Raw genomic sequence first — 15,029 nt, forward strand, 5'->3', positions numbered from 1 at the left:
AAAAGAACAATAGCCTCGTCTCACTCCTCTGATTCTTCCTGCTTCCTTGCCCTGCCACCGAGCCCTGGCTGAAGCAGCTGGGGGACAGCCAAAAGGGTAGCAGCCACACATGCGGACGGATCAGATATGAAAGCCTTGACCATTTCAGCCAGTGGGAAGGTGTACTCAGCCTCCATAGCAGAGCCAAGACCTGCTTGACCCCACGAACGATTGAATGAGGCACAAAGATAAGAGTTGGGAATGAGACCTGTACGCACACTTTGGCTTCATTACGGACATCTCAGAAAGCGAGAGTGCAGAGCTTGCTCTGTTATGTCCAGCACTGTGGGGTCGTAGGTGCTGCCCTTGTCAAACCCCTGCTGGATGATCAGCCCAAAGGAGAAGGGGGAGATATCCAACATGCTCACTCGGGTGACTTCGCTGGCTCCCACTTTCTCTCCAGACTTGATCAACTGCCTGCATGGAGCAGAGGATTTATTGGTGCTTCTGGATATCTTCATGGTTATGCCCAAAGCCTGAAAGAAGGGGGGCTTCTGAGGACGCAGGGCAGTGTTCTAAGCTGGCACAGTCACCTCACATGGGGTGATGGCACCAGCGCAGGTGATAGCTAACACCATGTTGGCCAGTATCATGTTCCTGATCTCAATGATGTCCTCCTTGGTGAACATAGATCTCACCTTACTGCTATTTATAAAGCAACAGTTTCTCCAGAGCCGGGTTGTTTTCCAGGGGCCCGTGGATGAGCTTGCTCATGAGGGTGTTCTTGCCTGTGCACACCGCTTCATTCCTGCAGAGGGCCATATGGACCTCTGGCCCCTTTGTGAAGCCCACTTTGTCTGCTCCCATAATAGAGCATTTTGTATAAAAGGTGGATGATCTGAAAGAGGTCGTTGGCATTCCAGGTTGCCTTGTCTTCCCTGGGCATCATGGCACGGTGTCAGCGATTGTCACCAAGCTTTAAAGACGATGTCACTCCCATGAGGACACCTGGCAAGAGCTATGACCATAGTTTTAAGGATATTTGTGATCTCAATTCAACTTCACTAAATAAGCAACACACCACACACACACATCCCTTATGTTTTCTATGCTTTGTCTATGAATCAAAAATAAGCATAATTTAAAAGAAATTTTCTTTCTTAAAACATTGTTTTATTTGTATATGTTTCATGTGTCAGACAACTTAGTTGTTCAATCACATTAAGAAGAGATGTATAATTATCACCACAATTAATTTCAGAACAATCTCTTCTTGTTCATTGTTATTAGTTTCCCATTTTTCCATCCTCCCAGGCTATGGCTCTAGGTAATTATTAAGGCAGCTACTGCTTCTCTAGATTTACCTATCCTGGATTTCATATACAGAAAATGATATGAAACAGGAGGTAAGCGCGTGCGCACACACATACACACACACAAATCCCAAACAACAGTGAGAAAACCCCAATAAAAAAGAAAGTGGAAAATATTAAAAACGGAAACAATTTTAAAATGGACCCAAAGGGAGTAAAATGAGAAGGTTGTACGTTTTAACCTAACTACATCTGCCATAATTGACTTTATCATGCTCTTTGTCTGACAGCAAGGCCATTCATATCCCTGGGCTTTGTTTAGAGGGGATTCACCCGAGGCTCCACCCATGTTTGGACCCTGAAAATGAATTTTGGGCTTCCACTGTCATCCACAGCCTTCTGCAAAACAGGTGTTTACAATTTAAGCTCCGATACCATTCCTGCCTTAGATTGGGATTTTATTATTTATAATCCTTGGATCACACAGGCAAGTGTGCTTCTTCATGTGGTTAGCGGATGCCTCACTTAGATGTTTGCTTGTTTTAAGACAAGCCTTGGAGACTCCAGACATTGTTCTTCCTGATAGCTGGACACTATTTGGTTTCTGCACCACACTTTACTCTAGTACTCATGTAGAAGAAAATTTCTAGATGAGATGTTTTAAACGTTTATCTCTAAAATTTAAAGTGGCCTATCCAGCTGTGTTCAGGAGATTACCTCTGGGCTTTCTCTTCAAAAAGGATTCAAACACAGAAGCACTTGACTTGGAAGCCCATATGTTCATGATTCCATTGCCCAGAGCATGAGCAGGTACTGAGTAAGTGCTCACTAAATTTGAATAAAAATATTTCTGAGACCCACTTACAGTACAGTCCCTTGTCTTATTTGTTTAAAATAAGACATGCTATTAATTTGGAAGGAGCCATTAACCAAGATGTTTGTAATTGAAAGAATCTAGGGTAGATATAAATGTAAGTATGGCAAAAAGTCAACAAGCATGGTGTTATAAACTAAAATAGTCAATTGCTCTGTGATTTTAGCATCTATCAGTCCAGTATGGATACTATAAATTATAAATGAAAGAGATTTTTCAATTCCAATGAAGTTATTCTTTAAAGTATGAGGCATAATTTTATTTCTATACTTCCAATTTGGAGGTTATCCTTGAGATTTTCAAGGATATTTTGTTTGGAAAATGTGACTATCTTTTTTCCCCTTAAGGAAAAGAACAACATGAGACTTTGTATCACATAAGAGATTACAATTAAAGCGCCAAATAATTCTTTTCTAATCATTTAATTAGTCTCAGTAATTTATGGGATGGCGTGTCTTACAGTGGGACCCTGGCTGTAATTCTTACAACATGGATTTGTTTGCTCTTTTGGCAGTACATAGTCTATTTAATATTTTTGACCAACACCACACAAAATTCAGAGTCATCAGTTCTTGTTCAATCTCACGTATTCATCAAGAGATTTTAAGGTCCATCTATTTCAAAACCAGAAAGCCCAAAATGATGAAGACGCATAACATATCTCAAACTGAAAAAACTGAAGATAAAATGAAGCTTTGAGTGGCTACATTGAAGGATTCTGTGGGAAAAAATATTGAGTAATTTAGGAAAAGATGATGTAATGAATACACAGAAAAACTACTAAAAGTAACTGGTTGACACTGATCCACTTAAAGAGATAGCATATAAACAAGAACCAATGATGCTGAAGAAAAAAAATCCAAGTTGCAATGAAGACTTTAGAGAAAGACAAGGCTCTAGGCTTTGACAAATGCTAATTGAAATTATTTTAATTGTTTCAACAAGGTGATTGTGTTAGAGTTCTCTAGAGAGACAAAACCAGATTACTAGTAATTATATATATATATAATTATAAAGATAGATAAATATGTAGCACAAGAAATGAACTGTTAAATTATATACAGATAGATAGATATATGATACAAGAAATGAACAGTTAAATTATAAAGCAGTACAAATGGCTCAGTATAATTCAAACGTGTTAGAAAGTTGTGAGACACTGGCAGTCGTTTGAGTCTTGAGGGCCACCAGGTAGTCCTCTGTAGAGAGAGAGCTAGGCTATCTCAGCACACACAGCAAACAGCAAGGCAGGTCACCAACTGTCAGCCAGGTCACCAACTGTCAGACCCCAGCTCCAGAGATGTACATTCCAATAGCGTGGTTAAAGGGACCTCAACTTACAGTGACACAGTCCACAGGCTAGGCATGCCACAGGTACTGTAGCCTCTAAATGGAGGCAAAGAACAAGCAAGGCAGCCACACACTGGTCCGATGATCAAAGAGCGAGAGACAAGAAGGTGAGGCTCATGAGCCATTTATCTCTCCGTCCTTCAATCAGTCACACATGTGTTTATTGGCCAGGCTGGCACAATAAACTATCTATCTTAATGATCAAGCACTGAATTGCTCACTTGTCTATGCCAAGAAATTTGGAAAACAGGTACTGGCCAAACAATTGGAAGAGATCCTTGTACTTCTTTGTGCCCATTCCAGTGAACAATGACTCAACAGAATGTGGAATTGTCCAATAATATCATTAATTCACATGCAAATATAATTTGGTTGAGGATCTTTCAACAACAGTTACAGTAAGACATACGCAGGGAGCTCCTAGAAATTCAAGCTGGATTGCGAAGAGGACGTGTTATCATTGAGGGATATCATGAAGGATATCATTGCTGATGTCTGATGGATCTTGGCTGCAAGTGGAGAATACCAAAAGATGTTTACTTGTGTTTCATTATTGTCTATGCAAAGGCATTTGTGTGAATCATAAGAAACAATGCATAGTATTGAGAAGAATGAGAATTTCAGAACATTTCATTATGTTTCTGCAGAACTTGTACAAGGTGGAAGAGGCCAACAACCCAAATAGATCAAGAGACTACTCACTCACTGACTGACTCTTCATTGCTAGTGACCTGTAGGACAGGTTAGATGCTGACTCATCGTGATCCTATGGGACAGGTTAGGTGCTGACTCATAGTGATCTTATAGGACAGGGTAGATGTTGACTCATAGTGAGGACAGGGTAGAACTGCACCTGCGAGTTTCTGAGACTATGTCCTTTCATCTTATTAATGAAGCATGTTGTCCAGCCTTTGTTTGGAAGGAAAATGTAGTGTTAGAAGCTCAATATCTTGTAAAGAATGCCCCTGTTATAAAATAATTTCCTGTATTTAATTGAAATTCGTTCCCATATGCTTGTTAAATATTGTTCTTATATTTGCTTTTTCGGTGAACAAGTTTTATTTATTAAATATGTAACACATTTTCTCCAAACTCAATCACAGAGTATAACATCTAGCTCAGCGGTTCTCAACCTGTGGGTTGCGACCCCTTTGGGGGGTCGAATGACCCTTCACAGGGGTCACCTAACACCATCGGAAAACACAAATATTTCACAATATATAATTACATATTGTTTTGTGATTAATCACTATGCTTTAATTATGTTCAATTCGTAACAATGAAAATACATCCTGCATATCAGATATTTACATTACGATTCATAAGAGTAGCAAAATTACAGTTATGAAGTAGCAACGAAAATAATTTTATAGTTGGGGGTCACCACAACATGAGGAACTGTATTAAAGGGTCGTGGCATTAGGAGGGTTGAGAACTTCTAATCTACCTGCAAGGGTGGCTGGAAAATGCACCCTTAGCCAGAATAACATATAAGAGAGAATAGAAAATAAAACAGTTATGCTGTAGTTAGGAAACATCAGAAGAAGTTACATTTAAAAATCATGAGGTAAAGTTTTCAATTTGATTTTAAACTATTGAATTGTCCCTGTTTTTTTTTCATTATCTTAAATAAATTAAGCATGACAAATGATAAGATATTTCAAGAAATAAAATATTAACTTCTGCAATTCACTATACTTATGCCATGAACTTTAAAAATTGCTAGTTAAAAATAATTATTTTTGATAATCTTAATTCTTAAATGAAAGCTCTAAAATAATCTTTCTGTAACTTTTCTGATGAGACAGTTGGGTTACTGATCTTGTAAATATGACATTGGGTAAAGGTGTACTAAATTCAGACTTTGGTTGAAATGTAAACACATCTTGTTTGAAGGCAGTAAATTGTGTGTTGGGAAGCTGTTGGTACATTGCCATCTTTTTGACAATTTTGTAAGCAGAATATTTTAGTGTATTATGTACAGTGTGTTGAACATTATTAACATGAATCCAAACAGCTGGTCCTAAAATTGATTTTATTTTACCTGGTAATTAATTGCTTCTTTAAATAGAAACAAGGCCTGAAATCTAAATCAAACTTGGACTTCTGGAGGATATTTAACTACACCTATAATAGTAGGTCGGTTTTTTTAATGGAAGACATGTATATAATCTGTGCAAATTGCAAAATACAAATCCATTTCTTTGAAGGATACAAATGTCCATATTTTGTGTCCCAGCAGCACTCATTTTTAGCTTTAATCAGTTAAGTACCTTGCGGATTCTAAGAAGGAGCTACTAGAAAATCATGAAAAAGATTAAATAACTTTATCTATGAAAAGTTTGATGACAATGTAATTTTAAAAATGCTTGAGTCTCCTGCCTAATTTAACTCTGTCATGATTTTCCTTTTGTGTGGCCAGGCATGGGCAGCATCTAGTGCTTCTGCTCTCAGATCGTGATGCATTTATGGTAAGTAATTCAGAGCTATTACTGAACAGATTTGACTTGTTGTATAATGACCAGAGGTGCCTTAAAATGCTGGCTTAAATGTTGTGAGAAGTCAGAATATTTCTGTTTTTCTAGTATGGGGCCCTTTGGGGCAGTGGTTAGGTATTGGGCTGAAATCCTTAAGGTTGGCAGTTCAAAACCACCAGCAGTTCGGCCAGAGAAAGACTGGGCTTTCTTCTCCTGAAAACAATACAACCTTGGAAACCCGCCCTGGGTCGCTGTGAGTCAGTATTGCCTCAATGGCAATGAGTAATATTTCTAGTGGTTTGACTATATACTTTTTTTAAACCTTCCTTTTCATCTTCATAATTATGGAATAAGGAAGCAAATTTAAGAGTTGAAAAGACCTTGACTAGACCTCTTGTGCATGGGACGTTCACAAATTAGCTGGGATGTTTTAAAGGTAATTCATTAATAAGACTTGCTATATACCTTTATTGCTCCATTTTGTCCCCGAGTTCCATGTGTATGTTTGTTCTTTCCCCTTGTAGCCTTTTTTCAAATACTGGGTGATTCCTACCTGTCGATATGACGCTGGGACCTCTAAATGTTGCCGTTTCCTTGGGAGCCCTTTGTGCCCAGTGGTCTGTCTCTATAAGTAGGTTCTCTAGAGCTGTTCTAGTTTTTCCCGGAAAGAATCCCTTGGTCTCTTTTCTGAATCACCGCCTTCAGGACTATGAGCAGAACAGCCAGGGGGGTGGATTCTTACCATTCAGTGTGCACAGCAGAGCCCTGATGATGCAGTGGTAAGCAGTGGGCCCAAAGATTGGCAGTGAAATTGATTGACCTAGACGCACCTCCAATCATAGCAGGCCTACAGGACTGAGTGGAATCTTCACAGAAGCAGATTGCCTCCACCACCCCACCTCCAGAATAGCTGGTGGGTTTGAACTTGGGATTTTTTCAGTTAGCAGACTAACACAATACCCTGTACCACTTTTATTATGGTACTCTGACGCTAGGCCTGTGGTGTCTGCTTTACCTTTCATCTGTGCTTAATACATGCTATCGATCTCTTAGACCATTGCTTCTCAAACTTCAGTTTGTAAGCAAATCATCAGGATCTTGTTTACAATGCAGATTCTGATTCAATCGATCTGGAGTAAAATCTGAGATCTTCTATTAGTAGCTTGTGCCCCAGTGATGCTAACGTCTCTAAACTGACTTCGTTTTTCTTCAGGTGAGCTTCTGTCAGAAATGAGATGGCAGGCAATTAAAAATATGAAGTCTCTAGTGCTTACTAGTGGTTGTAAAAGGCTCTGATCTTTTTTTTTTAATCATTTCATTGAGGGCTCGTACTCACAATCCATACGTACATCCATTGTGTCAAGCACATTTGTACATTTGTTGCCATTATCATTCTCAAGGTATTTGCTTTCTACATGAGCTCCTGATATCAGCTCCTCATTTCCCCTCCTCCCTCCCCACTTCCTCATGAACCCTTGATAATTTATAAATTATTATTTTGTCATATCTTACACTGTTCAATGTCTCCCTTCACCCACTTTTCTGTTGCCCACCCCCCAGGAAGAAGGTTATATGTCTCTTTTCTGAATCACCGCCTTCAGGACTATGAGCAGAATAGCCAGGGGGGTGGATTCTTACCATTCAGTGTGCACAGCAGAGCCCTGATGATGCAGTGGTAAGCAGTGGGCCAATGCTTTCTACTCCACCTTCTACTCCACCTTCCCTCCACCATCCTGGTATCACCACTCTCACCCCACCTTCCCTCCACCCTCCTGGTATCACCACTCTCACCCCTGGTCCTGAAGGGATCATCGCCCTGGATTCCCTGTGTTTCCAGTTCCTATCTGTACCAGTGTACATCCTCTGATATTGGTTACAATAATATTCACATTGTTTAGTTACCAAGTTCAGAAGTGGCAATGATGCCATTTTGTTAGGAAGGCTGAAGAATTATTCTGCAGCCCAGGGCATCTCCCAGCAAAGAGAAACACAAAGGAGGACTTGCAGTGTAGGCAGGGCCAAATTCCCTGTTATGAAATTGTCTAAAATGACATTATTTTTAGGTTTCTTTTAGTTCTTCTTTGACTAGTCCTTTTTGGTCTAATTCTCTCTTCTTGGTCTTGTAAATATATTTCCTCTTTGTTTTACACTCAGCGCTCATGTCTTTACATTCTTTCCTATGGCCAATCATTCTTCCTGCGCTTTTACCCTTGATTTCCTCCTATGCTTTCAGCCTTCATTTCTACTCAGAGTTTACCCAGATTTGCATCTCTGGCCCTATCCTTATTCCTGAGCTTCATTTTTCGTCCAATATTTCTAATAATGCAGAGTTACAGTCTTGGAAAGCCACAGGGGAAATTGTACCATGTCTTATAGGGTTTCTGTGTGTCAACATCAACTTGATGACAGTGAGCTTTAGTTCCTTTATTTGGTCATAGAGGAGCCCTGGTAGTGTGGTGGGCTACGCCCTGAGCTGCTAACCCCAGAGTGAGTGATTCGAACCCACCAGCTGCTCTCTGGGAGAATGACATGGCTGTCTACTGACAAAAAGATCGAAAGTTTCAGAAATTAATAGGGGCAGTTCTACCCAGCCCTACAGAATGACTATGCACCATAATCGCCTTGATGGCAAGGAGTTCTACTGGGTTGATTTGGCTGTCTACGTCTGGATATTCTGCCAGCAGATCAAATCTAACATTTCTGAAATCTAATACCAATGCCCACCTTTTGGTTCTATCTTTCCTCATTTATAATTAACTCGTGTTTTATCTATCAGGCAAACGAAAAACTTGTTACCCTTGATTCTTCCATATCCTTTGCTTCTCATATCCAATCACCTATCGTGTCTCGTTATAGTTCCTATGTTTCAAAATGAATCAGAGCATGGACAAGTATAAGTGACCCCTACCTGGGATTATCATTAATTGAATCAAACTTTGCAAGTCTTGATTAGAAAGCCTGTTTGACTCTGAAGCGTTTTCTGGAGCAGTCAGTCATGAAAAGAAATGAGTGTTGGGAATTATGTGTGATTGTACGGTGAACGTCTAGCAGTTCAAACCCACCAGCCACTTTGAGGGAGGAAGATGAGGCTATCTGCTCCTGTAAAGATTTACAGCCTTGGAAATATTATCTAGAGTTGCTATAAATAGGAACCCACTGAAAGGCAATGGAGGCATTTAAACTAGGAAGCGATAGAGGATGAGGAAAAGAATGGGAAAATGGACGCAGCTAGTGGGTATTCATATTATCCCCAGCATCTTGACAAAGGCAATACTTCAGCTATGTCTTTCTCTTTCTTGATCATTTTATTGGGGGCTCCTACAACTCTTACCACAATCCATCCATCCAGCCATTGTATGGCAAGCACATTTGTACATTTGTTGCCCTCATCATTCTCAAAACATTTGCTTTCTACTTAAGTCCTTGGTATCAGCTCTTCATTTTCCCCCTCCCTCTCTGTTCCCCTTCCCTCATGAACCCTTGATAATTTATAAATTATTATTATTTTGTCATAGCTTACACGGTCTGATGTCTCCCTTCCCCCACTTCCCTGTGGTCCGTCCCCCGGGGAGGCGGTTATACGTCTTTCATATTAAGTTTTCTGCATAGCTTTTTTTTAACATTCTTTGGATAACAGCATTTCTGTAAGCATCTTTCAATAGCACACGGAATTCTAGTATGTCTTAATATGAATTAGACAAGAACAAAATATATGATTTAGTTCAAATTTCAGACAATATTCCTTTACTTTTCACTTTCCCCTGCTATAAAACACTTGAACAGAATAATGGAAAGTGCTTCAAGAGCGAATTGGGCCTTGCGCATGACCCAGAGTAATGTACAGTGTTTTGTTACCTTACTCCTCTTCCTAGCTGGAGGCTGCTTGTTGGTCACATGCTTTCCTAAACTATGGTTCCTACTACCCCAAGGTTAAGTTCTGGCCATTTGTTTTTTGAACGTCCTCCCCTCCACCATTGGATTGATAACAATATGGTTAGGTCCATTTATTCAAATTCTTTCTTTACCCGCAACCTGCCCCCTCCCCTTTTTTTTTTCAAATAAAGCAAATGGATTTTTTCATCTTGCCTTACTGACAAGTTTGCAAATTGCTAATCTTTGCTCTTTTCTCTCCCTCCCAATTTTTCATGGTGGTAATTAAGGGCTGTAAATTTCACTTTATCATTTGTGTTAGGAATAGTAGCATAAATCATAGTAATAGCACCGTTTATTTCAGTAATGCCAGCCTGCCTGCAAATCACTTGTAAATTGGTTCCATGGATGTACCTCTATCAAATTAATCAAAAAACCACCTGCATGCATTTCCTGGGCTTATTTCAAAGGTCTAGTAACAGTGAGGAAGAAAGACCATTTCTGACCTTTCCGTTTTTATTTATTTGTAAGTTCTAAATGACTCATGCATATGTTTTCATTTGGAGCCCTGGCTAACAGTTAACTGGGCATTTTATGTACTGTTTCTTCTTCTTTTTCTTAATTCAGATTGGGATTTGTGTCCCAAATAATATGCCTGCCAGATGGTCCTACTGTGGTCCACAGATAGTGCTAATAATGTTTGACTGAACATAAAATTATATACCATTTCAGAATTTGCAGAAAGTACTGCTTTTGTACTGACAAAAGGTTTTTCAAGTGAGCATAAGGGTTTTCAATATTGGGAAGTGAGGCAATAGCCACTGTCTTCTTCCGTCTTCCACGCGTGAAGGTGATGGCGATGTGACTTGCTGGACATGGAGGAAAAGAGGGGGTCTTTACCTACATTCACTCCGTGTGTGCCTGCTTGCACTCCATAGGGCAGTCAATGAAGGCAACTCTAGTTGAGACTGGTTCCAGGGCACTGTTAAGTAACATTTTGAGCTCTCTCCTGGATATAAGTTGTTTCTTTTGTGGGATTCCTGACTTACAGCACTTACGTTCAGCTTGTTATTGTTAGTTGCCCTCAAGTTGGCTCCAATTGATGGAGATTCCATGTTCAATGGAAGAAAACATTATCAAGTCCTGTGCCGTCTTCACATTCTGTGAACGCCTTCTACTACAGATCTTCCCGTGTTCCCGGCAAAGAGCACTATTACGTCGTGATCTATAAGGTTCCTGTTGGAAAATTTTTGGAAGTGGAGTGCCAGGGTGTATTCCTTACTGTGTCTTGGTTTGGAAGCCTTGCTGAAGCTTGCCCATCAGAAGTGACTCTTGATATTTGATCTCCTCGTGGCAAAACTTCAATGTCATAGCAGCACGCAAGCCATCACAGTATGACAAACAGACAGATCGGTGAAGTGTCCAGTTTACCTCGAACTTACTGGTTCGACCTTAAAGGAAGGAAAGAGAATTTAAATTTAGTGGTGGTATACTCTTTGTCACGGATGCTAAAAACATTTACCTTTGAGTTTATTGAGAAATGTATTGGAACAAAGGTTTGATTATTTACCCCTGAAAGATGGTAGTTATGGAGAACTCTATGGAGTGCAGTTATAAAGCAAGCCCATGCAGTTGTCATGAGTCAGAATAGACTTATTGGCAGATGGTTTGGTTTTTGGTACTCTGGGTCCTACCTTGCAGGTGTCCTGGCAGCATCCTGGTTCAGCACTCAATTGCTGACTGAAGGTCAGTGGTTTGGACCTACCAGTTGCCCAGTAGGAGAAAGATGTGGCAGACTATTTCCAGAAAGATGTATTACCTCGGAAAATCTATGGTGCGAGTGTTACTATGTCTACTATGGGTGACTAGGAGTTGGAAATGGCCAGACGGCAATAACTTGATTTTTTTTTTTTTTGGTCCTATTCCCAGTCAAGCATTTATTAGAGAACAACAACCAGGTTTTTTACTTTATGTTTTGTCTCTCCAGACATACTCTTTAAATATTAAATTAAAACACATATATTGGCTAATTATTTGGCATGTATTTTTCATTTTAACATAAAAAAGGGATTCAGATTTGGTAAATACACAACAGAACAAAAGGTAACATGTAATTTTTAGTAGGCTTTAATTTTTCATGTGAGCAGAAGTCACATTTTGGGGTTCAGGACATAAAATAAATACAACTTATGGCTTAATATTTTTAATGTAATTGAAATCTATATTATATCTTTCTGGTATATAAATTCAATTTTGAGAAATAATGCTCTCTATGTGTGTTCAATGTTTCAGTGCTTTTTCTCATGGTAGAGTCTTGAAAGAGCATAAATAAATCAGAAATTAGTAGAGAGGACTTAACGTACATATAAAGCTTACTCTGCATATAATTTAAAAGATAAAGTCAGGCTTTCTTGTCTGGTTGTAGTCTTTGGGTAACATGTCTACTATTTAATAGTCTACAAGGAGGACTTCAGACTTGGAAGACAGAATAGTCTCTTAAGCACATCCACTATTGTTGCTCTTCTCTCCATGGATAGCACGTAAGTAATTGGCAATAGCTTACTTTGAATAACTTCTTTTATTATAAAAAGAAGAGACAAGAGCAACAGATGGCCTTGAACATGGCTATTCTCTAAAGAAATGAGTCTAAATGTTTTATTTCTGCACAGCCAAAAGCAGAGAACTCCAGAATGAGTTTGATGCATTTTGAGATACTGTTGAATAGTTGTTTCAGTAACTCTTATATAATTTAGTCCTAAGTACATATGCAATAATTCTTATGGAGAGAAAGCTTTGGAAGCAATGGATTAAACTGTCAAGATATTAAGTTGAAGCTTTTGGGAGTAAGAATTCTGATTATTATAGATTTGTCCATGCATGGAAGAAGCTATTTTTTTAAAAAATGTGAAAGCAAGCCACAGAAAAGAAAAATATTTGTTTATTTATAGATTCACATATGAGTAAGTATAAATATATTTGTAGATATATAATAGGTTAAAGAATGTTTTCTAGTATCTAATGTCACTGTAATCTATTTAGCCATATTCCTAGGGGAAAGAATAAATTAAAACTACTTTAGACACAAGCATTTTTTGGTCTATTGGGTTTAATCTATTCGTGAGACTTTAAAATATCTCAGTGTTACTTCTTCAACAAAGATAAAACAACAAAATTAAAAATTGCAAGCCATCCTATAATATTTAACAATAAATCTGGAATTAACTGATAATCAAAATTTCAAAAATGGTAGAATAAATGATCTTTCTTTTTACTCTCTCACCCCTTCTCTTCTCCAAAATAAATCATTTCCAGCCTGTCAACAAGCACGAGAGATTTCTAGCTAAAGACTCTTCTTTCTCTGAGGGCCTGAAAAGAGGGGCTTAGAGGGAGAAGTGCCATAGCTACAACAGTAAGTGCATTCTACCAAGAATAAATCAAAATTGCAAAGCCTGACAGTGAAGAATACAGAGAGGAATTCAAGTGACTAAACCTCAAAGAAAGGATTATCCTTGTTTGTGAGGAATCCATTCCAGGAAGAAATCGATCTAGGAGCCTCTGCATACCAAAGCAGGTGGCAATGTTTTGAGTTATAGGCAAACTGCAGCTGAGAGCAGGAATCATAACTGGGCAGTGGTCTGACCACAAGTTTTCAGGCCCCAGCAACAGATATTGGGCTCCCCCCCGCCCCCCGCCACTTCCTCTGCACGTTATTAGGCCCTGAATCTATTTATTCAGAGAGCAGCTGTTCTAAATCAATGACACCCACACTGTCATTAAAATAAATTTGGTACTATATTTTTTATAGCTCTATTAACTTTACCATTTGACTTTCTCCTTTGTCAAATGGGAAAAATAAAGCAAATTGAGACTGTGGGTATATTGTTTGTTAAGTGATTCCCAACTGCATTAAAATCCCATGAACGGTAGTGGAGGTAACAGAAGCAAAGTGACAGATTGAACGTTGCTGTCTCTTTCAGTGTCAAATAGAGTTAAAGTGTTTTGCTGAAATCGTAAGATGGTTTGGCATCATAGTACTATATTATCTAGCATAATCAACACTGAAGATTGGATAATATTTTTGTCTTTGAGAACAAGGTGCATTCACTTGAGCAGAAAGCAAATTGCTCTTCCAAGTGGCAAGTTGCCAGCTAAAATGGGGGTTTGATGAATGGAAACAAAATTAGTTCCTGAAGTGTATTTGTTGGCATGAAATGAATTCATTCACTCATTATTAAAAAAATATTTCATTGTGTTGCTATTGTTGAGAATGTACGCAGCAACACGTCCAACCATTCAGCAACCTTTATGTGTGCCGTTCACTGGCACGGGCTTCATTCTTTGAACTCTGCAGCCATTCCCTCCTCCTATGCAGAATTGTTCCTCCCCCATTTGCATAAACTCCCTGCCCTCTCATCTTCTGAGTTCTTGTTGTCATTTTGACCCATCATGTAGATGGATCTTCAAAGAAAATGCTTGACTATTTAAGTTGAACTATAGTTAGGAAGACGTTAGCAGTTTTTATTTTGATTAAGATTTAAGGTTTAAAGATGATCTCAAGGCAATAGTTTTAAGGGGTCATCTAGCTTCCATGGCTTAACTAAATTCTGTGAGAATCTGAAGTTCTGTCCTGTGTTTTCCTCCACAGGATTCTGATTCTTCTGTTCAATCTTTGATCAAAATGTTGAGTAATGACAGCCAGGCACCACTTTCATTCCTTCTCCAGTTCATTCACTTATCAAACATTTAATAAGTACCTGTTAGGGGGCAGCAACTACAGTAGGAGTAGAAGATTCAAATGCAAACAATATATGCTCTCTATTTCCCAGGAATTTTAAATCTAATGAAATGTATTCACCTATTAAAATATCTTAATAAGTTAGTCAACATTTATTGGACTTTGTTCTTGTGGCATCCAAAGAGTTTGAAGTGGTTGCCTTAGGTGTCTCCTCAACCGTGTCCTCCGCTATGCGTACAGTGAGAACACGAACTCCATGAGCTCCAGGATTTCGTCTTGTGGACTGCGTCTGCCTACAGTATGGTAGCTACTCAATTAATGCTTGCTACATGCAGCTCAGAGCTTGCTGAAGTCAGGAGCTAAAGTACATGTGTCCACCTAACATGTGATGTTCATCATAGGCTCACATCGTGATGAAACGTATCATTTTG

General features: G+C 38.9%; 1 protein-coding gene and 1 pseudogene across 1 annotated transcript in view; one reads left to right on the plus strand and one right to left on the minus strand.

Moving 5' to 3' along the window:
• LOC123521375 (UPF0462 protein C4orf33 homolog) overlaps positions 1-15,029 on the plus strand; it is a gene marked incomplete at its 5' end in the record, with an annotated part of 36,205 nt that overhangs the window by 15,587 nt on the left and 5,589 nt on the right. Inside the window, one exon of the mRNA XM_045287396.1 lies at positions 5,939-5,987. Coding sequence (XP_045143331.1) covers positions 5,939-5,987 — 49 coding nt within the window. The remainder of the gene's footprint in view (positions 1-5,938; positions 5,988-15,029) is intronic.
• Positions 21-925, minus strand: LOC105979465 (annotated as a pseudogene).

This window comes from Echinops telfairi, unplaced genomic scaffold (assembly GCF_000313985.2).
Source record: "Echinops telfairi isolate 266 unplaced genomic scaffold, ASM31398v2 ScPeMD7_14;HRSCAF=57, whole genome shotgun sequence".
In the NCBI taxonomy this organism is placed as follows: Eukaryota; Metazoa; Chordata; class Mammalia; order Afrosoricida; family Tenrecidae; genus Echinops; species Echinops telfairi.